At 48.6% G+C, this 23,147-nt stretch overlaps 1 protein-coding gene across 2 annotated transcripts in view; it reads left to right on the forward strand.

The window, feature by feature from the left end:
- The window catches only part of LOC141258669 (zinc finger protein 212-like), a 40,988-nt gene extending 19,819 nt beyond the window's left edge, over positions 1-21,169 (forward strand). Inside the window, exons 2-8 of one of the 2 annotated variants that reach the window (XM_073673644.1) lie at positions 12,493-12,577; positions 15,188-15,314; positions 15,577-15,681; positions 15,792-15,908; positions 17,299-17,403; positions 17,788-17,904; positions 18,561-21,169. In XM_073673644.1, the coding sequence (XP_073529745.1) occupies positions 12,493-12,577; positions 15,188-15,314; positions 15,577-15,681; positions 15,792-15,908; positions 17,299-17,403; positions 17,788-17,904; positions 18,561-19,402 (1,498 nt within the window). In that variant the 3' untranslated portion in view covers positions 19,403-21,169. The remainder of the gene's footprint in view (positions 1-12,492; positions 12,578-15,187; positions 15,315-15,576; positions 15,682-15,791; positions 15,909-17,298; positions 17,404-17,787; positions 17,905-18,560) is intronic. The other variant, XM_073673646.1, reaches the window with a different exon arrangement.
- Positions 21,170-23,147: the final 1,978 nt, after the last annotated feature.

The raw sequence follows: 23,147 nt of genomic DNA on the forward strand, positions 1-23,147 counted from the left end.
TACAGCCCCATCTCTCCGGTGTCCAGTAGTGTATACAGCTCCATCTCTCTGGTGTCCAGTAGTGTATACAGCTCCATCTCTCCGTTGTCCGTTAGTGTGTACAGCCCCTTCTCTCCGGTGTCCAGTAGTGTATACAGCCCCATCTCTCCGTTGTTCGTTAGTGTGTACAGCCCCTTCTCTCCGGTGTCCTGTAGTGTATACAGCCCCATCTCTCCGGTGTCCAGTAGTGTATACAGCCCCATCTCTCCCGTTGTCCATTAGTGTATACAGCTCCATCTCTCCCGTTGTCCATTAGTGTATACAGTCCCATCTCTCTGGTGTCCATTAGTGTATACAGCCCCATCTCTCCATTGTCCAGTAGTGTATACAGTCTCATCTCTCCGGTGTCCAGTAGTGTATACAGCCCCATCTCTCCAGTGTCCAGTAGTGTATACAGCCCCATCTCTCCGGTGTCCATTAGTGTATGCAGCCCCATCTCTCCCGTTGTCCATTAGTGTATACAGCCCCATCTCTCTGGTGTCCAGTAGTGTATACAGCCCCATCTCTCCGGTGTCCATTAGTGTATGCAGCCCCATCTCTCCCGTTGTCCAGTAGTGTATACAGCCCCATCTCTCCAGTGTCCATTAGTGTATACAGCCCCATCTCTCTGGTGTCCAGTAGTGTATACAGCCTCATCTCTCCGGTGTCCAGTAGTGTATACAGCCCCTTCTCTCCGGTGTCCAGTAGTGTATACAGCCCCATCTCTCCCGTTGTCCATTAGTGTATACAGCCCCATCTCTCCCGTTGTCCATTAGTGTATAGAGCCCCATCTCTCTGGTGTCCAGTAGTGCATACTGCCCCATCTCTCCCGTTGTCCATTAGTGTATACAGCCCCATCTCTCCATTGTCCAGTAGTGTATACAGCCTCATCTCTCCGGTGTCCAGTAGTGTATACAGCCCCATCTCTCCAGTGTCCAGTAGTGTATACAGCCCCATCTCTCCGGTGTCCATTAGTGTATGCAGCCCCATCTCTCCAGTGTCCAGTAGTGTATACAGCCCCATCTCTCCGGTGTCCAGTAGTGTATACAGCCCCATCTCTCTGGTGTCCAGTAGTATATACAGACCCATCTCTCCAGTGTCCAGTAGTGTATACAGCCCCATCTCTTTGGTGTCCAGTAGTGTATACAGCCCCATCTCTCCGGTGTCCAGTAGTGTATACAGCCCCATCTCTCCGGTGTCCAGTAGTGTATACAGCCCCATCTCTCCGGTGTCCAGTAGTGTATACAGCCCCATCTCTCCAGTGTCCAGTATTGTTTACAGCCCCATCTCTCCGGTGTCCAGTAGTGTATACAGCCCCATCTCTCCAGTGTCCAGTAGTGTATACAGCCCCATCTCTCCAGTGTCCAGTAGTGTATACAGCCCCATCTCTCCGGTGTCCAGTAGTGTATACAGCCCCATCTCTCCGGTGTCCAGTAGTGTATACAGCCCCATCTCTCTGGTGTCCAGTAGCGTATACAGCTTCATCTCTCCGGTGTCCAGTAGCGTATACAGCCCCATCTCTCTGGTGTCCAGTAGTGTATACAGCTTCATCTCTCTGGTGTCCAGTAGTGTATACAACCCCATCTCTCTGGTGTCCAGTAGCGTATACAGCTTCATCTCTCTGGTGTCCAGTAGTGTATACAACCCCATCTCTCTGGTGTCCAGTAGTGTATACAGCTCCATCTCTCCGGTGTCCAGTAGTGTAAATAGCCCCATCTCTCCGGTGTCCAGTAGTGTATACAGCCCCATCTCTCCGGTGTCCAGTAGTGTATACAGCCCCATCTCTCCAGTGTCCAGTAGTGTATACAGCCCCATCTCTCCAGTGTCCAGTAGTGTATACAGCCCCATCTCTCCGGTGTCCAGTAGTGTATACAGCCCCATCTCTCTGGTGTCCAGTACTGTATACAGCCCCATCTCTCCGGTGTCCAGTAGTGTATACAGCCCCATCTCTCCGGTGTCCAGTAGTGTATACAGCCCCATCTCTCCCGTGTCCAGTAGTGTATACAGCCCCATCTCTCCGGTGTCCAGTAGTGTATACAGCCTCATCTCTCCGGTGTCCTGTAGTGTATACAGCCCCATCTCTCCGGTGTCCGGTAGTGTATACAGCTTCATCTCTCCGGTGTCCAGTAGTGTATACAGCCCCATCTCTCCGGTGTCCAGTAGTGTATACAGCCCCATCTCTCCGGTGTCCAGTAGTGTATACAGCCCCATCTCTCTGGTGTCCAGTAGTGTATACAGCCCCATCTCTCTGGTGTCCAGTAGTGTATACAACCCCATCTCTCCGGTGTCCAGTAGTGTATACAGCCCCATCTCTCCGGTGTCCAGTAGTGTATACAGCCCCATCTCTCTGGTGTCCAGTAGCGTATACAGCTTCATCTCTCCGGTGTCCAGTAGCGTATACAGCCCCATCTCTCTGGTGTCCAGTAGTGTATACAACCCCATCTCTCTGGTGTCCAGTAGTGTATACAGCTCCATCTCTCCGGTGTCCAGTAGTGTAAATAGCCCCATCTCTCCGGTGTCCAGTAGTGTATACAGCCCCATCTCTCCGGTGTCCAGTAGTGTATACAGCCCCATCTCTCCTGTGTCCAGTAGTGTATACAGCCCCATCTCTCCAGTGTCCAGTAGTGTATACAGCCCCATCTCTCCAGTGTCCAGTAGTGTATACAGCCTCATCTCTCCGGTGTCCAGTAGTGTATACAGCCCCATCTCTCCGGTGTCCAGTAGTGTATACAGCCCCATCTCTCCGGTGTCCAGTAGTGTATACAGCCCCATCTCTCCGGTGTCCAGTAGTGTATACAGCCCCATCTCTCCGGTGTCCAGTAGTGTATACAGCCCCATCTCTCCGGTGTCCAGTAGTGTATACAGCCCCATCTCTCCGGTGTCCAGTAGTGTATACAGCCCCATCTCTCCGGTGTCCAGTAGTGTATACAGCCCCATCTCTCCGGTGTCCAGTAGTGTATACAGCCCCATCTCTCCGGTGTCCAATAGTGTATACAGCCCCATCTCTCCGGTGTCCAGTAGTGTATACAGCCCCATCTCTCCGGTGTCCAGTAGTGTATACAGCCCCATCTCTCCGGTGTCCAGTAGTGTATACAGCCCCATCTCTCCGGTGTCCAGTAGTGTATACAGCCTCATCTCTCCGGTGTCCTGTAGTGTATACAGCCCCATCTCTCCGGTGTCCGGTAGTGTATACAGCTTCATCTCTCCGGTGTCCAGTAGTGTATACAGCCCCATCTCTCCGGTGTCCAGTAGTGTATACAGCCCCATCTCTCCGGTGTCCAGTAGTGTATACAGCCCCATCTCTCTGGTGTCCAGTAGTGTATACAGCCCCATCTCTCTGGTGTCCAGTAGTGTATACAACCCCATCTCTCCGGTGTCCAGTAGTGTATACAGCCCCATCTCTCCGGTGTCCAGTAGTGTGTACAGCCCCATCTCTCTGGTATCCAGTAGTGTATACAGCCCCATCTCTCCGGTGTCCAGTAGTGTATACAGCCCCATCTCTCCGGTGTCCAGTAGTGTATCCAGCCCCATCTCTCTTGTGTCCAGTAGTGTATACAGCCCCATCTCTCCAGTGTCCAGTAGTGTATACAGCCCCATCTCTCTGGTGTCCAGTAATGTATACAGCCCCATCTCTCCGGTGTCCAGTAGTGTATACAGCCCCATCTCTCCGGTGTCCAGTAGTGTATACAGCCCCATCTCTCCGGTATCCAGTAGTGTAAATAGCCCCATCTCTCCGGTGTCCAGTGTGTATACAGCCCCATCTCTCCAGTGTCCAGTAGTGTATACAACCCCATCTCTCTGGTGTCCAGTAGTGTATACAGCCCCATCTCTCCAGTGTCCAGTAGTGTAAATAGCCCCATCTCTCCGGTGTCCAGTAGTGTATACAGCCCCATCTCTCCGGTGTCCAGTAGTGTATACAGCCCCATCTCTCCGGTGTCCAGTAGTGTATACAGCCCCATCTCTTCAGTGTCCAGTAGTGTATACAGCCCCATCTCTCCAGTGTCCAGTAGTGTATACAGCCCCATCTCTCCAGTGTCCAGTAGTGTATACAGCCCCATCTCTCCGGTGTCCAGTAGTGTATACAGCCCCATCTCTCCGGTGTCCAGTAGTGTATACAGCCCCATCTCTCTGGTGTCCAGTAGTATATACAGACCCATCTCTCCAGTGTCCAGTAGTGTATACAGCCTCATCTCTCCGGTGTCCAGTAGTGTATACAGCCTCATCTCTCTGGTGTCCAGTAGTGTATACAGCCTCATCTCTCCGGTGTCCAGTAGTGTATACAGCTCCATCTCTCCGGTGTCCAGTAGTGTATACAGCCCCATCTCTCCAGTGTCCAGTAGTGTATACAGCCCCATCTCTCCGGTGTCCAGTAGTGTATACAGCCCCATCTCTCCAGTGTCCAGTAGTGTATACAGCCCCATCTCTCCAGTGTCCAGTAGTGTATACAGCCCCATCTCTCCAGTGTCCAGTAGTGTATACAGCCCCATCTCTCCGGTGTCCAGTAGTGTATACAGCCCCATCTCTCCTGTGTCCAGTAGTGTATACAGCCCCATCTCTCCGGTGTCCAGTAGTGTATACAGCCCCATCTCTCCGGTGTCCAGTAGTGTATACAGCCCCATCTCTCCGGTGTCCAGTAGTGTATACAGCCCCATCTCTCTGGTGTCCAGTAGTGTATACAGCCCCATCTCTCTGGTGTCCAGTAGTGTATACAACCCCATCTCTCCGGTGTCCAGTAGTGTATACAGCCCCATCTCTCCGGTGTCCAGTAGTGTGTACAGCCCCATCTCTCTGGTATCCAGTAGTGTATACAGCCCCATCTCTCCGGTGTCCAGTAGTGTATACAGCCCCATCTCTCCGGTGTCCAGTAGTGTATCCAGCCCCATCTCTCTTGTGTCCAGTAGTGTATACAGCCCCATCTCTCCAGTGTCCAGTAGTGTATACAGCCCCATCTCTCTGGTGTCCAGTAATGTATACAGCCCCATCTCTCCGGTGTCCAGTAGTGTATACAGCCCCATCTCTCCGGTGTCCAGTAGTGTATACAGCCCCATCTCTCCGGTATCCAGTAGTGTAAATAGCCCCATCTCTCCGGTGTCCAGTGTGTATACAGCCCCATCTCTCCAGTGTCCAGTAGTGTATACAACCCCATCTCTCTGGTGTCCAGTAGTGTATACAGCCCCATCTCTCCAGTGTCCAGTAGTGTAAATAGCCCCATCTCTCCGGTGTCCAGTAGTGTATACAGCCCCATCTCTCCGGTGTCCAGTAGTGTATACAGCCCCATCTCTCCGGTGTCCAGTAGTGTATACAGCCCCATCTCTTCAGTGTCCAGTAGTGTATACAGCCCCATCTCTCCAGTGTCCAGTAGTGTATACAGCCCCATCTCTCCAGTGTCCAGTAGTGTATACAGCCCCATCTCTCCGGTGTCCAGTAGTGTATACAGCCCCATCTCTCCGGTGTCCAGTAGTGTATACAGCCCCATCTCTCTGGTGTCCAGTAGTATATACAGACCCATCTCTCCAGTGTCCAGTAGTGTATACAGCCTCATCTCTCCGGTGTCCAGTAGTGTATACAGCCTCATCTCTCTGGTGTCCAGTAGTGTATACAGCCTCATCTCTCCGGTGTCCAGTAGTGTATACAGCTCCATCTCTCCGGTGTCCAGTAGTGTATACAGCCCCATCTCTCCAGTGTCCAGTAGTGTATACAGCCCCATCTCTCCGGTGTCCAGTAGTGTATACAGCCCCATCTCTCCAGTGTCCAGTAGTGTATACAGCCCCATCTCTCCAGTGTCCAGTAGTGTATACAGCCCCATCTCTCCAGTGTCCAGTAGTGTATACAGCCCCATCTCTCCGGTGTCCAGTAGTGTATACAGCCCCATCTCTCCTGTGTCCAGTAGTGTATACAGCCCCATCTCTCCGGTGTCCAGTAGTGTATACAGCCCCATCTCTCCGGTGTCCAGTAGTGTATACAGCCCCATCTCTCCGGTGTCCAGTAGTGTATACAGCCTCATCTCTCCGGTGTCCTGTAGTGTATACAGCCCCATCTCTCCGGTGTGCGGTAGTGTATACAGCTTCATCTCTCTGGTGTCCAGTAGTGTATACAGCCCCATCTCTCCGGTGTCCAGTAGTGTATACAGCCCCATCTCTCCGGTGTCCAGTAGTGTATACAGCCCCATCTCTCCGGTGTCCAGTAGTGTATACAGCCCCATCTCTCTGGTGTCCAGTAGTGTATACAGCCCCATCTCTCTGGTGTCCAGTAGTGTATACAACCCCATCTCTCCGGTGTCCAGTAGTGTATACAGCCCCATCTCTCTGGTGTCCAGTAGTGTATACAGCCTCATCTCTCCGGTGTCCAGTAGTGTATACAGCCTCATCTCTCTGGTGTCCAGTAGTGTATACAGCCTCATCTCTCCGGTGTCCAGTAGTGTATACAGCTCCATCTCTCCGGTGTCCAGTAGTGTATACAGCCCCATCTCTCCAGTGTCCAGTAGTGTATACAGTCCCATCTCTCCGGTGTCCAGTAGTGTATACAGCCCCATCTCTCCGGTGTCCAGTAGTGTATACAGCCCCATCTCTCTGGTGTCCAGTAGTATATACAGCCCCATCTCTCCGGTGTCCAGTAGTGTATACAGCCCCATCTCTCCGGTGTCCAGTAGTGTATACAGCCTCATCTCTCTGGTGTCCAGTAGTGTATACAGCCTCATCTCTCCGGTGTCCAGTAGTGTATACAGCTCCATCTCTCCGGTGTCCAGTAGTGTATACAGCTCCATCTCTCCGGTGTCCAGTAGTGTATACAGCCCCATCTCTCCAGTGTCCAGTAGTGTATACAGCCCCATCTCTCCTGTGTCCAGTAGTGTATACAGCCCCATCTCTCCGGTGTCCAGTAGTGTATACAGCCCCATCTCTCTGATGTCCAGTAGTGTATACAGCCCCATCTCTCTTGTGTCCAGTAGTGTATACAGCCCCATCTCTCTGGTGTCCAGTAGTGTATACAGCCCCATCTCTTCGGTGTCCAGTAGTGTATACAGCCTCATCTCTCCGGTGTCCAGTAGTGTATACTGCCCCATCTCTCTGGTGTCCAGTAGTGTATACTGCCCCATCTCTCCGGTGTCCAGTAGTGTATACAGCCTCATCTCTCCGGTGTCCAGTAGTGTATACAGCCCCATCTCTGGTGTCCATTAGTGTATGCAGCCCCATCTCTCCAGTGTCCAGTAGTGTATACAGCCCCATCTCTCCGGTGTCCAGTAGTGTATACAGCCCCATCTCTCCGGTGTCCAGTAGTGTATACAGCCCCATCTCTCCAGTGTCCAGTAGTGTATACAGCCCCATCTCTCCGGTGTCCAGTAGTGTATACAGCCCCATCTCTCCAGTGTCCAGTAGTGTATACAGCCCCATCTCTCTGGTGTCCAGTAGTATATACAGACCCATCTCTCCAGTGTCCAGTAGTGTATACAGCCCCATCTCTGTGGTGTCCAGTAGTATATACAGCTCCATCTCTCCGGTATCCAGTAGTGTATACAGCCCCATCTCTCCAGTGTCCAGTAGTGTATACAGCCCCATCTCTCCGGTGTCCAGTAGTGTATACAGCCCCATCTCTCCGGTGTCCAGTAGTGTATACAGCCCCATCTCTCTGATGTCCAGTAGTGTATACAGCCCCATCTCTCTTGTGTCCAGTATTGTATACAGCCCCATCTCTCTGGTGTCCAGTAGTGTATACAGCCCCATCTCTCCGGTGTCCAGTAGTGTATACAGCCTCATCTCTCCGGTGTCCAGTAGTGTATACTGCCCCATCTCTCTGGTGTCCAGTAGTGTATACTGCCCCATCTCTCCAGTGTCCAGTAGTGTATACAGCTCCATCTCTCCAGTGTCCTGTAGTGTATACAGCCTCATCTCTCCAGTGTCCAGTAGTGTATACAGCCCCATCTCTCCAGTGTCCAGTAGTGTATACAGCCCTATCTCTCCAGTGTCCAGTAGTGTATACAGCCCCATCTCTCCGGTGTCCAGTAGTGTATACAGCCCCATCTCTCTGGTGTCCAGTAGTGTATACAGCCCCATCTCTCCAGTGTCCAGTAGTGTATACAGCCCCATCTCTCCGGTGTCCAGTAGTGTATACAGCCCCATCTCTCCGGTGTCCAGTAGTGTATACAGCTCCATCTCTCTGGTGTCCAGTAGTGTATACAGCTCCATCTCTCCGTTGTCCGTTAGTGTGTACTGCCCCTTCTCTCCGATGTCCAGTAGTGTATACAGCCCCATCTCTCCGTTGTTCGTTAGTGTGTACAGCCCCTTCTCTCCGGTGTCCTGTAGTGTATACAGCCCCATCTCTCCGGTGTCCAGTAGTGTATACAGCCCCATCTCTCCCGTTGTCCATTAGTGTATACAGCTCCATCTCTCCCGTTGTCCATTAGTGTATACAGCCCCATCTCTCTGGTGTCCATTAGTGTATACAGCCCCATCTCTCCATTGTCCAGTAGTGTATACAGCCTCATCTCTCCGGTGTCCAGTAGTGTATGCAGCCCCATCTCTCCAGTGTCCAGTAGTGTATACGGCCCCATCTCTCTGGTGTCCATTAGTGTATGCAGCCCCATCTCTCCCGTTGTCCATTAGTGTATACAGCCCCATCTCTCTGGTGTCCAGTAGTGTATACAGCCCCATCTCTCCGGTGTCCATTAGTGTATGCAGCCCCATCTCTCCCGTTGTCCAGTAGTGTATACAGCCCCATCTCTCCGGTGTCCATTAGTGTATACAGCCCCATCTCTCTGGTGTCCAGTAGTGTATACAGCCTCATCTCTCCGGTGTCCAGTAGTGTATACAGCCCCTTCTCTCCGGTGTCCAGTAGTGTATACAGCCCCATCTCTCCCGTTGTCCATTAGTGTATACAGCCCCATCTCTCCCGTTGTCCATTAGTTTATACAGCCCCATCTCTCTGGTGTCCATTAGTTTATACAGCCCCATCTCTCTGGTGTCCAGTAGTGTATACAGCCCCATCTCTCCATTGTCCAGTAGTGTATACAGCCTCATCTCTCCGGTGTCCAGTAGTGTATACAGCCCCATCTCTCCGGTGTCCAGTATTGTATACAGCCCCATCTCTCCAGTGTCCAGTAGTGTGTACAGCCCCATCTCTCCGGTGTCCAGTAGTGTATACAGCCCCATCTCTCCGGTGTCCAGCAGTGTATACAGCCCCATCTCTCCAGTGTCCAGTAGTGTATACAGCCCCATCTCTCTGGTGTCCATTAGTGTATGCAGCCCCATCTCTCCAGTGTCCAGTAGTGTATACAGCCCCATCTCTCCGGTGTCCAGTAGTGTATACAGCCCCATCTCTCTGGTGTCCAGTAGTATATACAGACCCATCTCTCCAGTGTCCAGTAGTGTATACAGCCCCATCTCTCCGGTGTCCAGTAGTGTATACAGCCCCATCTCTGTGGTGTCCAGTAGTATATACAGCCCCATCTCTCCGGTTTCCAGTAGTGTATACAGCCCCATCTCTCTGGTGTCCAGTAGTGTATACAGCCCCATCTCTCCGCTGTCCAGTAGTGTATACAGCCCCATCTCTCCGGTGTCCAGTAGTGTATACAGCCCCATCTCTCTGGTGTCCAGTAGTGTATACAGCCCCATCTCTCCGGTGTCCAGTAGTGTATACAACCCCATCTCTCTGGTGTCCAGTAGTGTATACAGCCCCATCTCTCTGGTGTCCAGTAGTGTATACAGCCCCATCTCTCCGGTGTCCAGTAGTGTATACAGCCCCATCTCTCCGGTGTCCAGTAGTGTATACAGCCCCATCTCTCCGGTGTCCAGTAGTGTATACAGCCCCATCTCTCCTGTGTCCATTATTGTCTACAACCCCATCTCCCCGGTGTCCGTTAGTGTCTACAGTCCCCTCTCTCCGTTGTCTGGTAGTTTCTACAATCCCATCCCTCCGGTATCCGTTAGTGTAGTGTGTTTGCCCCATCTCCCCGGTGTCCGATAGTTTACTGTGTTGGCCCCATCTCCCTGGTATCCATTAGTGTAGTATGTTGGCCCCATCTCCCCGGTGTCCGTTAGTGTAGTGTGTTGGCCCCATCTCCCCGGTGTCCGTTAGTGTACTGTGTTGGCCCCATCTCCCTGGTATCCATTAGTGTAGTATGTTGGCCCCATCTCCCCGGTGTCCTTTAGTGTAGTGTGTTGGCCCCATCTCCCCGGTGTCCGATAGTTTACTGTGTTGGCCCCATCTCCCCGGTGTCCGTTAGTGTAGTGTGTTGGCCCCATCTCCCCGGTGTCCGTTAGTGTAGTGTGTTGGCCTATCTCCCCGGTGTCCGTTAGTGTAGTGTGTTGGCCCCATCTCCCCGGTGTCAGTTAGTGTACTGTGTTGGCCCCATCTCCCCGGTGTCCAGTAGTGTAGTGTGTCAGCCCCACCATCTGTGTGAGGACGACTCTTCATAAAGATGACAACTGTATCACAATAAGCTCCATTTATACTGTCTGGTCAGTGCTCAGCTTTCATATTACCAGAGCAACCAATCAGTGCTCATCTTTCATACTACCAGAGCAATTTATTAAATGGAATCTGCACTGTGATTGGTTGTTATGGGCAACAAATACATTTTTTAGAAATCAGGCCCAGACAGTAATATAAGATTTTACTACAATTCATTAAACGCCCATAAGTCTTCATTTAGAAATGACCGAACAGCTACTTGAACATATGCGTCTCTCTGATCACTGTGTATATAAATGTACAGTAGATAAAATCTGAGGATTCAGGACTTTTTCCCCTTTAATATCACCCATAATCTGTACAAATGCATAGAAAAATAAACCGAAATCTTTTCAAGTGGAAAAAAGTAAAATAATGTGGTTGCATATATTCCTTTTCATCTTCATCTATTTAGCAGAAGCCAGAAGATCTTGTTGCAGAATTGACTGATGTTTGGAACTGTGTATAATTCCCTCCTCTTTGACCTAAGCCTCAATTACAGCTGCACAATGCTGACCCCACCATGCCTCACTGTGGGGATGGTGATCTCCTGGTTATGCGTACTGTCGGCATTTCACATGTTTCCTGCTTCTGGTCAACGTGATGGAGATTTTGGTAAAACACATCCGAGCTTGGATGTTTTCTTTAAAAAGGGTTACAATTAGGAGAAGTAGCAAAGAAATCCCACACATACAGCTAATATTAATAAAGTTGTAAGCAGAGGGTGAACAAATAAAGTATACAAAGCGCACCTAAGGAGCCTGGTGTAACAACCAGTGAAATATCTCACTATAAGTTATGCTCACAAGGTAATGAAGCCACATAGGGCATGCCACACAACAAGTCAATACATATAAGTCTATACAACCTGGGTAGAGTGTGAGAAGAATACCCCAACGCGTGTTTCGCGTTAGCGTCTTCGGGGGGAGTACATAGGGCAGAGTAAAGGGGTTCCTTTATATATGCACACTCACCAGCATTAAGCAGCATGTGGTCTCAGCGTAGCTTCCATTTCCACCTGTATGTGTGGGATTTCTTTGCTACTTCTCCTGATTTTAACCCTTTTTATACATATATAAAATAAAGGTGTTATGTTTTGGTTTTGTAGTTGAAACAGCCATGCTTCTTTTCTTTATTGAATTTATGTGCTATTTGAAGTGCTGGATATTGTAGGCCGGCTTATAGTATTGGATTATTTTGGATGTTTTCTTTGTAATAAAAGGCTTCCTTCTTCTTCCCGACCCCCCCGGGGTCGGACATATGAAGAATACGGGAGATTGTTGTCACATGTAGGACACAACCAGGACTGGTCAGATATTTCTACAGCTCCTTTAATGTTGCTGTCAGCCTCTTGGCAGCCTCCCAGACCAAATTTTTTCTTGTCTTTTCATCAATTTTTGAGGGACGTCCAGTTCTCTGTAATTTCACTGCTGTGCCAAGTTTCAGCCCCTTCTTGATTATGTATTCACAGTGTCCATGGTAGATCTAATGCCTGGAAAATAAAATGTTTTTGTACCTCCACCTGACTGATGACTTTCACCAATGAGGTCCTTTGCTGTGTTGTCAGCTGTTTACGGACCGGAAAATGTCAGGAAAATTTTTCTAGAGCAGCGACACTTTCTCGGGGGTTGATGACAATCGCTGTAGATGACGGTGGCCGAGCGCTGACTGTGAAACACGAAAGTAAATGTGATCGGCAGATTCTGAACACAAGCACATCCCCAATTATAAGTCGTTGTTCACACTTATGCAACCACAGTATTGTAGTTTTGTTATTTTTATTTTCCCCCTGAAAATGATTTCAGTTTATTTTTTTAATGGATTTGTACAGGTTATGGGCGACATTATTAATGGGGGGAAGAAGTTCTAAAATGATTCTTCTTGAAAGGATTATATTACATGACATTTTACCAGGGGTGTGTAGACTTTTTATATCTTCCTGACATGGCTGCTGCAGCGTCTCTTTGATCAGTACATTTATACATGTATCTCCCTGAAGTTTCATTTCTCGTACACTATGTTTTGCTTTAGAGCGGCAGTGCACATGTCGGACTCGGCTGATCCCGGTTTTTGTGCCAAGGATGCTGCCATCCTCCCCCATCAATTGTCAGTGCGGGTAAGAAAGCAAATCACGTATTCAGCGGCTAATTATTTAGAGGTGTCAGCCTTATGTGTTGTCAGACTCCCATGGTTGAAGCCTCAAGTGATAGAAACCATTTGTATTGTTACCTACTCTCGGCGCCAACCTCTAATACTGTCAGCCTCTCATGGAGGCCACCTTTTGTTGTTTAAACCTTGAGTAGTGTTTGCCTGTGTGCAATCTCTTGTAGTGCTAGCCTCATGTGTCATCAGCCTCTTGTAGAGCCAGCCTCATGTGGTGTCAGCCTGTCGTAAGGCCAGCGTTATGTGATATCAGCCTCTCGTAGAGCCAGTCTCATTTCGTATCAGCCACCCACATTGTCAACCTTTTATGATGTCAGCCTCTCAGAGCCACCCTCATGTGGTATGAGCCTCTCGTAGAGCCAGCCTCATGTGTTGTCGGTCCCTTGCTGTGTCAGCATCATCTGGTGCCTGCTTCTCACAGTGCCAGCCTCATATTACTCAGCCTGTCATAGAGCCAGCCTTACATGGTGTCAGCCTCTCGTAGAGGCAGCCTCATATGGTGTCAGCTTCTTGTAGATCCTGCCTCATGTGTTGTTGGCCCCTTCTGAAAGCTTCATCTGGTGTTTGCCTCGCATACTGCCAGCCTCATGTAGCGTCAGCCTCTTGTAGAGCCAGCCTCATGTAGCGTCAGCTTCTTGTGGAGCTAGACTCATGTGGCATCACCCTCTCGTAGAGCCAGCCTCATGTGGCGTCAGCCTCTTGTAGAGCCAGTCTCATGTTGCGTCAGCTTCTTGTTGAGCTAGACTCATGTGGCTTCAGCCTCTTGTAGAGCCACCCTCATGTGGCGTCAGCCTCTTGTAGAGCCAGCCTCATGTAGTGTCAGCTTCTTGTTGAGCCAGCCTCATGTAGCGTCAGCCTCTTGTAGAGCCAGCCTCATGTAGCGTTAGCTTCTTGTGGAGCTAGACTCATGTGGCATCACCCTCTCGTAGAGCCAGCCTCATGTGGTGTCAGCCTCTTGTAGAGCCAGTCTCATGTAGCGTCAGCTTCTTGTTGAGCTAGACTCATGTGGCTTCAGCCCCTTATAGAGTCACCCTCATGTGGCGTCAGCCTCTTGTAGAGCTAGCCTCATGTAGTGTCAGCTTCTTGTTGAGCTAGACTCATGTGGTGTCAGCCTCTTGTAGAGCAAGCCTCATGTGGGGTCAGCCTCTCGTATAGCCAGATTCATGTGGCATCACCCTCTCGTAGAGCCAGCCTCATGTGGGGTCAGCCTCTCGTAGAGCCAGCCTCATGTGGCGTCATCCTCTCGTAGAGCCAGCCTCATGTGATGTCATCCTCTCGTAGAGCAAGCCTCATGTGGCGTCAGCCTCTCGTAGAGCCAGCCTGATGTAGCGTCAGCCTCTCGTAGATCCAGCTTCATGTGGCGTCAGCGTCTCATAGACCTAGCCTCATATGGAGTCAGCCTCTCGTAGAGCCAGCCTCATGTGGCGTCATCCTCTCGTAGAGCAAGTCTCATGTGACATCACCCTCTCGTAGAGCCAGCCTCATGTGGCATCAGCCTCTCGTAGAGCCAGCTTCATTTGGTGTCACCTCGCATAGAGCCATCCTCACGTGGCGTCAGCCTGTCATAGAGCCAGCCTCATGTGGCATTAGCCTGTCATAGAGCCCGCCTCATGTGGCATCAGCCTCTCGTAGAGCCAGCCTCATGTGGCGTCAGCCTCTCATAGAGCCAGCTTCATGTGGCGTCAGCCTCTCGTAGAGCTGGCATCATGTGGCATCAGCCTCTCGTATAGGCAGCCTCATGTGGCCTCATCCTATCATAGAGCCAGCCCCATTTGGTGTCAGCCACCCACCGTGCCAGCTTCATATGGGGTCAGCCTCTCATAGAGCCACCCTCCTGTTGTTCCACAGTGCCAGCCTCATGTAGTGTTAGCCTCTTGTAGAGGCAGCCTCATGTAGTGTTAGCCTCTTGTAGAGCTAGCCTCATATGGTTTAATCCTCTCATAGAGCCAGTGTGGTGTCAGCCTTATTTTGAGCCAGCCTCATATGGTTTCATCCTCTCGTAGAGCCAGCCTCATGTGGTGTTAGCCTCTTGTAGAGCGAGCCTCATATGATTTCATCCTCTCGTAGAGCCAGTCTCATGTGCTGCTAGCTTCTTGTAGAGCCAGCCTCAAATGGTGTCAGCCTCTCATAGAGCCACCCTTCTGTTGTGTTTGCCTCTTGCAGTGCCAGCATCATCTGGAATCAGTCTTCCACAGTGCCAGCTTCATGTGGTGTCATCCTCTCGTAGAGCCAGTCTCATGTGCTGCTAGCTTCTTGTAGAGCGAGCCTCATATGGTTTCATCCTCTCGTAGAGCCAGTCTCATGTGCTGCTAGCTTCTTGTAGAGCGAGCCTCAAATGGTGTCAGCCTGTCATAGAGCCACCCTTCTGTTGTGTTGGCCTCTTGCAGTGCCAGCATCATCTGGAATCAGTCTTCCACTGTGCCAGCTTCATGTGGTGTCAGCCTCTTGTAGAGCCAGCCTCATATGGTTTCATCCTCTCGTAGAGCCAGTCTCATGTGCTGCTAGCTTCTTGTAGAGCCAGCCTCAAATGGTGTTATCACCATTTTATGGTCTTTTTTGCTAGGCCCTGGTGACATTCCACGATGTGTCGGCCTGCTTTTCCGCTGAGGAGTGGGGGGTGCTGGAGGACTGGCAGAAGGAGCTTTATAAGAATGTGATGCGGGAGATCCACACGACTCTGCTGTCGATGGGTAAGAAGTCACCTCCTGACTTATATGTAGCGGCACTGAGGGCAACTTTTCTTATTCTGCTGCTTTGCTGGTGGCTCTCAGGATGCAGGATCTAATTATTTTCATACCTCTGCCCTGTAATACTGATCCGGGCACAGACACTAAATTCCAACCTCCTTTTTCACAAATTCCTAGTGAGAGACCACAGCTGGCGATCCTGTTTTCTGTACTGTTTATACTATTAATTTACATTTTACACATATATGCTAATGTTTTCTGATAGGATACACCATCCTGAACCCAGAACAACTGCTGCGAGTAGATGAAATAAAGGAGGCGGTGCTACCCGGGGATAAGACAAAGGAGCCAAAAAATACTCTCACAGCAGGTAAAGAGTTAATGGAAGCGTACAGTATGGAAATCAGTAATCGGCTCATGTGCTGTAAACGCACTCCCGTAACAACGAACTGCGGAGGACTGATGGTACTTCTCTACCAGGTGCTCCCGTGTTTAACCCTGATATCGCTCTGTGGATCCGGGAGGTTGTGGAGGAAGACGTTTCTGCTCCTCAGAAGCCGGGACAGCCGGTGGTGTGGAATAGTGCTCCCAGCTCAGGTGAGGTTGTTATCATACAGGGAAACACGACTGTTGGCTGCGGTACAATCACCCCTCATTAATCTCTACGATCAAATTCTTGTGCACAAAATATCCCTGAGATCTGAGGCTCGGTGTCTCAAGAGAAGACATATTAGCCTCATATGGTTTCATGCTCTCGTAGAGCTGGCCTCATGTGGTGCTAGCTTCTTGTAGAGCGAGCCTCATATGGTTTCATCCTCTCCTAGAGCCAGTCTCATGTGCTGCTAGCTTCTTGTAGAGCGAGCCTCATATGGTTTCATCCTCTCGTAGAGCCAGTCTCATGTGCTGCTAGCTTCTTGTAGAGCGAGCCTCATATGGTTTCATCCTCTCGTAGAGCCAGTCTCATGTGCTGCTAGCTTCTTGTAGAGCGAGCCTCATATGGTTTCATCCTCTCGTAGAGCCAGTCTCATGTGCTGCTAGCTTCTTGTAGAGCGAGCCTTATATGGTTTCATCCTCTCGTAGGGCCAGTCTCATGTGCTGCTACCTTCTTGTAGAGCGAGCCTCATATGGTTTCATCCTCTCGTAGAGCCAGTCTCATGTGCTGCTAGCTTCTTGTAGAGCCAGCCTCAAATGGTGTCAACCATTTGACAGCAGACAATGTAGGGAGCTAGAATCACCTGGAGGTTTATGACTCCACAACATTGGTGGATACTGTTGTATGAACTGAAAACATTAACTTCATATTGTGCAAGATGCCATAGTACAGGAAACACGGGCAGGAGAGTCTCCAGAAAGACGAGTACTGAAGACACAAAGTGAGTCAACAGAGTATGGGAACCTATGTACAATTAGGGACATAACTGAGGGTAGGAGACAATCTGTAACCATGGACACACTTGAGGGCAGAAGAGCGTATACAACCATGGACGTACTCGAAGTAAGAAGACATTCTTCAACCGCTGACACACTTGAGGGTAGGAAAGAGTATATAACTATGGACACTCCCCAAGGAATGATACACTCCACATCCATGGACACACTCGAGGGTAGGAGAGAATATATAACCATGGAAACACTTGAAGGTAGGAGACAATATACAACCATAGATACACTTGAAGGAAGGAGACACTCTAGAACCAGGAACACACTCAAAGGAAGGAGACCCTCTTCTACAACCATGGACACCTTGGAGGGTAGGAGAGAATATATAACCATGGACACATTCGAAGGTAGGAAACAATCTACAACCATAGACACAATTAAAGGAAGAAGACACTCTACAAATCATGGACACTCTCGAGGGTAGGAAACAACCTACAAGCATGGATTGCCGTCTACAGTCATGGTGAGACTTGAGCTGTTGGGGTCTCTGTCCTCAAAGTAACGTTCCTCTTCCCTGGACAGTGTTTACTGTTCTGTCTTCATTCAGAGGTTCCCATTGTGAAGCCGGATATTTTTCTGCGGATAAAGCCAGATGAGCTGATGTTTGAGGCCTGTCCTGACACCGAACCAGAGGATGGAGAGAAAGTGTCAGGTGAGTGGTGATTAGCACTTATGATAGTCTTTACCTTCTGTAATTTTGAGTTATTCTGATGTAATGCCATCTTTTCCTGTTCTCTGTCATGTCATAAGTCAATATAGGTAATTTGTCCTTGAGATGGGACCTACATCACAGGTACAAGCATGTTTTCCGGGGTTTTGACCCTGTATTTTGGTTGGAGGTTAGGGTTAACCAACTACAGAGAGCACAATTGGTAGGTCAACATTAGTTGTCACCTCAATGAATTGTCATGAAATGGAGAAGTTCCAGCTTTGAATTTGACAACTTTCTTCCAAGCCTCATGGTAATGTTCAACTTTATACAAGAGACCAACTTTTATGGACCATTGAGACTGTTCTTCTGTCTCCTACCCACCAGGTGATGAAGCCATAGGAACAGGCATATCGGTCACTATAGATGGGAATGCCGAGCCCTACTGGCTGAATGTGCAGGAAGCAGATCACAACGAGATTCTGAGCGGCCAAGAGCATGCAGGTCAGTCCACACATCAGCTGTTGAGACAACCTACAGAAGACCTTCATGGAGTAACTAGAGTCCACTAAAGATATATAAAAAATATATAAAGGGAGATTCAAGGTACGTAAGATCAATAGGCACAAAGTTGCACAGTAATGGTCAGATCCCTGGATCATAATTAGGGATACACCAGTAAGAGAACCTATAATATGTATGACTAGATATAAAGCTGAAAAGTAATCTATGTGACAGCGCATGTCAGCACAAACTAGTTAGTTAGACCCCATGTTATAAGAGAGGGGGAAGAAGGTGCTTAAACATAATAAAGTGATACTGCTGGATCCTCCACACAAACCCCAGTGCATGTTTCGCATAGGCTTTTTCCAGGGGTACACTAAACAGGCGTCGGGATTCGTGTAGGTCTTTAGTGGACGCCTACTTACTCCATGGCATTGTTTTGTAGGTTACTATGCACACAGGAGTATTCTTTTTTTTTGGGCTCTTAGCAGCAAGTTCTTAGCCTTGTTATTTAGGCCTGATGAATGTTTTGATGATCAATCATTTGTCTAGAAGAAGGATCACCTGATTTTGGAGGATAGGTGATTTGGAGGTCTCTTGGCTTTGGTGTCACGTTCGTATAATAGCACTATCAGTCTTTATTTCTACCTACACAGATAATGGTTTCATCCCGAGCCCGGCTGAGGAATGTTTGATGGATTTCCAGCATAATGAACTGATGTTAGAAAATGGATCTACTGAAGAATGGGATGATCCATCGCCGATCCGGCTCCCACGCCCCAGAAAGTGCCAGTCCATATTCCGGATCGGTCAGCCCATATCCGAATGTGCCTATGACTTCATAGACCCATCGAGTCCTCCACAGGCTCGTCCATTCCAGTGCTCCGAGTGTCAACAGAGCTTCACCGAAAGCGAGACCCTTCTCTTACATCAAACGGTCCATGCGTCTTGGACTTGCGAGCAACCGGATGACGAAGGAGAAGACTACATCATCCCGCCACTTTCGAGACCCGTTATCAGAAGCTTGCCAGCGCCGTATATTTGTGGAGATTGCGGTAAAGGCTTTTCTAACTCCTACAAACTAAAAATTCACCAGAGGATCCACACGGGGGAAAGGCCGTACAAGTGCCTCGTTTGTGAAAAGCGCTTTCACAAGAGCGCGCACCTGAAAGTCCATCAGAGGACACACACAGGAGAGCGTCCGTACGGATGTCAGGTTTGCGGTAAGAGGTTTACAAAGTCTTACCATCTTAAGGTTCACCTGAGGACACACACTGGAGAAAGACCTTATCAGTGTCCCGAGTGCCACAAAACCTTCAGTGTCAACTCACATCTCACTGTGCACCAGAGAACTCATACTGGGGAGAAACCCTTCGTTTGCTTCGAATGTGGAAAGAGCTTCCGACAGAAAACCAGTCTTCTCGGCCACCAGAAATCCCACCAGAGGCTTGTAGAGCGTAGAAAGCTCACATGGAAGACTCTATGGCCAGAAAAGTGAGGCCGGGGTTGTCACAGACACTGTATAAACTCAGTTACTAAATGATGAAGTCATTGAGCAAGTCGGAGGTATCGGAAGAGTCAAAAAGTTGCAGCTCTGGGGAGAGATGTCAAACACCCCAAGACTTTGAGGGTCAGATGGGGTTTGCTTGCATCTTCTTCCGACTTCATTTTTCATAAGCTCTTATCCCATACTTAGGAAGAACACTAATACTTTGCATGTGGGGAGATGGGGATATGGTGTTACTGAAAAAAAAAAGTCTAATTTTTATAACAAAATTCCAAAAATGGTTCACAAAAAGCAGCAGAAAACTCCAGACCCCGCATATTTTTACATTGGTGACCTCGTGTAGATGACCAAAGATGATTAGATCTTGGGAATGAAAACTTGTAAATTCCTTATTTTTTTTTTCTGCATTTGATGTATTATTTCCAGCTGCCACCTTATAAGTTGGGGGGTCCCGTTTAGTTATTACATGGCGGTGGGCACCTGAAATGAAGCATTGTAGAGGGGTGTTAATTCCGGCAATACGTATCATGGAGATTACGAGCTGTTACTGTGTGGGAACCATCCTGTTACAGTGAAGGACAATCAGAATTATGGAGGATTTCTGTAACTAGTTTCTGATTTGCTTTGGTCTGTCCTTATCGGTAAAGCTCGTTTACAGGGGCCGGTTTCTACCCTCATGGATGGCGGATCGACTATATAACGAGTCATTTGGTGCTGATCTACGGCACTGCATGGTGACAGAACGATGGTTAATATAACATTTCCATCCCCGTAATGCATCCATATTATCGGCAGCACTTTCCCAATTATTTATAAGTCGGCATAAACGATCCACGTAGCATCCAACGAGCATTTTGTTGATCAGCGGCATGTGAACACTGGCCTGTGATTGGTACGAGTTTTCCGTTGGAAGACACGATTGGCTGTGTAAAGAGACATTAAGGCCTTGATTCATCATTTGCAATCTTTTTATTTGTTAAAGAGACATTAAGGCCTTGATTCATTGTTTTAAGTCACCATTTTGTATCTTGTAATAACTGATGTTTTTTTTGTGCCAAATTCTTCAAAATGACTCTTGGATTTTGCTTTAAAAAAAAAATCTGAAATTCTCTTTATTTCTGTCTGTAAACCCCGTTCAGCACTTTTTGATAACAAAAAATGTTGCATGTTTTTCCTTTTTGCACAATACTTTTGCTACTTTTTTAAAATTTTGCAATCGATAAATCTTCTGCAAGCTTCTGAAAAGTAACAACCATGTGTGGTGAACATAAAAGAACTGGCTAAAGCAAAATTGGCGTAAAAATAAGACGCAAATGAAAAGAAGAATTTGGTGCAAATGAAAAACAGACAAAGAAACAACAACAAAAACTAGACAAAAATAAGGCGCAAACGCAATAATGAATCGGGACATAAGGGTATATTAAGATGAGTGTGGGCACATATTGGGTTCTGAGACTTTGGAAGGGCCCAGACATTAGCTTAAATGTGGTTTAGGTCCACGGTGCCAACAATGAAAGAAATTGGGCAATTTCCTACTAACTGGGATGTATCCCGACTCTCAGACCCTCACTGTCTGTAGACTAGTCCATACTGGCCCTCACTATCTGTGGACTAGTCCACGCTGGCCCTCACTATCTGTAGACTAGTCCATCCTGGCCCTCACTGTCTGTAGACTAGTCCATACTGGCCCTCACAATCTGTAGACTAGTCCACGCTGGCCCTCACTATCTGTAGACTAGTCCATACTGGCCCTCACTATCTGTAGACTAGTCCATACTGGCCCTCACTGTCTGTAGACTAGTCCATATTGGCCCTCACTATCTGTAGACTAGTCCATACTGGCCCTCACTATCTGTAGACTAGTCCATACTGGCCCTCACTATATGTAGACTAGTCCACGCTGGCCCTCACTATCTGTAGACTAGTCCATACTGGCCCTCACTATCTGTAGACTAGTCCACGCTCGCCCTCACTATCTGTAGACTAGTCCATACTGGCCCTCACTATCTGTAGACTAGTCCACGCTCGCCCTCACTATCTGTAGACTAGTCCATACTGGCCCTCACTATCTGTAGACTAGTCCATACTGGCCCTCACTATCTGTAGACTAGTCCATACTGGCCCTCACTATCTGTAGACTAGTCCACGCTGGCCCTCACTATCTGTAGACTAGTCCATACTGGCCCTCACTATCTGTAGACTAGTCCATACTGGCCCTCACTATCTGTAGACTAGTCCATACTGGCCCTCACTATCTGTAGACTAGTCCATACTGGCCCTCACTATCTGTAGACTAGTCCATACTGGCCCTCACTATCTGTAGACTAGTCCATACTGGCCCTCACTATCTGTAGACTAGTCCATACTGGCCCTCACTATCTGTAGACTAGTCCATACTGGCCCTCACTATGTGTAGACTAGTCCATGCTGGCCCTCACTATCTGTAGACTAGTCCATACTGGCCCTCACTATCTGTAGACTAGTCCATGCTGGCCCTCACTATCTGTAGACTAGTCCATGCTGGCCCTCACTATCTGTAGACTAGTCCATGCTGGCCCTCACTATCTGTAGACTAGTCCATGCTGGCCCTCACTATCTGTAGACTAGTCCACGCTGGCCCTCACTATCTGTAGACTAGTCCATACTGGCCCTCACTATCTGTAGACTAGTCCATACTGGCCCTCACTATCTAGAGAAAAACCAAAGACAAGCAAAATACCCAAATAACTTGAAGTAAATGGATAAATCGCATAGTGCAAAAATAATAATAAATAATAAAGGGTATTTAGTTAACATAATTTTGATCAAAATAATGTAAAAGCCATCCCACCACGTAACGGTTTTAATATTAGAGTTAGGACTGTCCCATAAGGGTTACCGTGACGTGGTGGGATGGCTTTTACATTATTTTGATCAAAATTATGTTAACTAAATACCCTTTATTATTTATTATTATTTTTGCACTGTGCGATTTACCCATTTACTTCAAGTTATTTTGGGTATTTTGCTTGTCTTTGGTTTTTCTCTGTCTAGTGGCCTTATGTGAACATGCATTTACATTTTGCATGCACATCAATTTACGTTTCAGTTCAGACTCCCAGGTTTTTTGGCCCTCACTATCTGTAGACTAGTCCATACTGGCCCTCACTATCTGTAAACTAGTCCATACGGGCCCTCACTGTCTGTAGACAATGGCCCTCAATGTCTGTAGACTAGTCCATACTGGCCCTCACTGTCTGTAGACTAGTCCATACTGGCCCTCACTATCTGTAGACAAGCCCATGCTTGCCCTCACTGTCTGTAGACTAGTCCATACTGGCCCTCACTGTCTGTAGACTAGTCCATACGGGCCCTCACTGTCTGTAGACTAGTCCACGCTGGCCCTCACTATCTGTAGACTAGTCCATACTGGCCCTCACTATCTGTAGACAAGCCCATGCTTGCCCTCACTGTCTGTAGACTAGTCCATACTGGCCCTCACTGTCTGTAGACTAGTCCATACGGGCCCTCACTGTCTGTAGACTAGTCCACGCTGGCCCTCACTATCTGTAGACTAGTCCATACTGGCCCTCACTATCTGTAGACAAGCCCATGCTTGCCCTCACTGTCTGTAGACTAGTCCATACTGGCCCTCACTGTCTGTAGACTAGTCCATACTGGCCCTCACTCTCTGTAGACTAGTCCACGCTCGCCCTCACTATCTGTAGACTAGTCCATACTGGCCCTCACTATCTGT

Source organism: Phyllobates terribilis, unplaced genomic scaffold, assembly GCF_046119375.1.
Source record: "Phyllobates terribilis strain yellow unplaced genomic scaffold, ASM4611937v1 Scaffold_3__8_contigs__length_932513732, whole genome shotgun sequence".
NCBI classification, from domain to species: Eukaryota; Metazoa; Chordata; class Amphibia; order Anura; family Dendrobatidae; genus Phyllobates; species Phyllobates terribilis.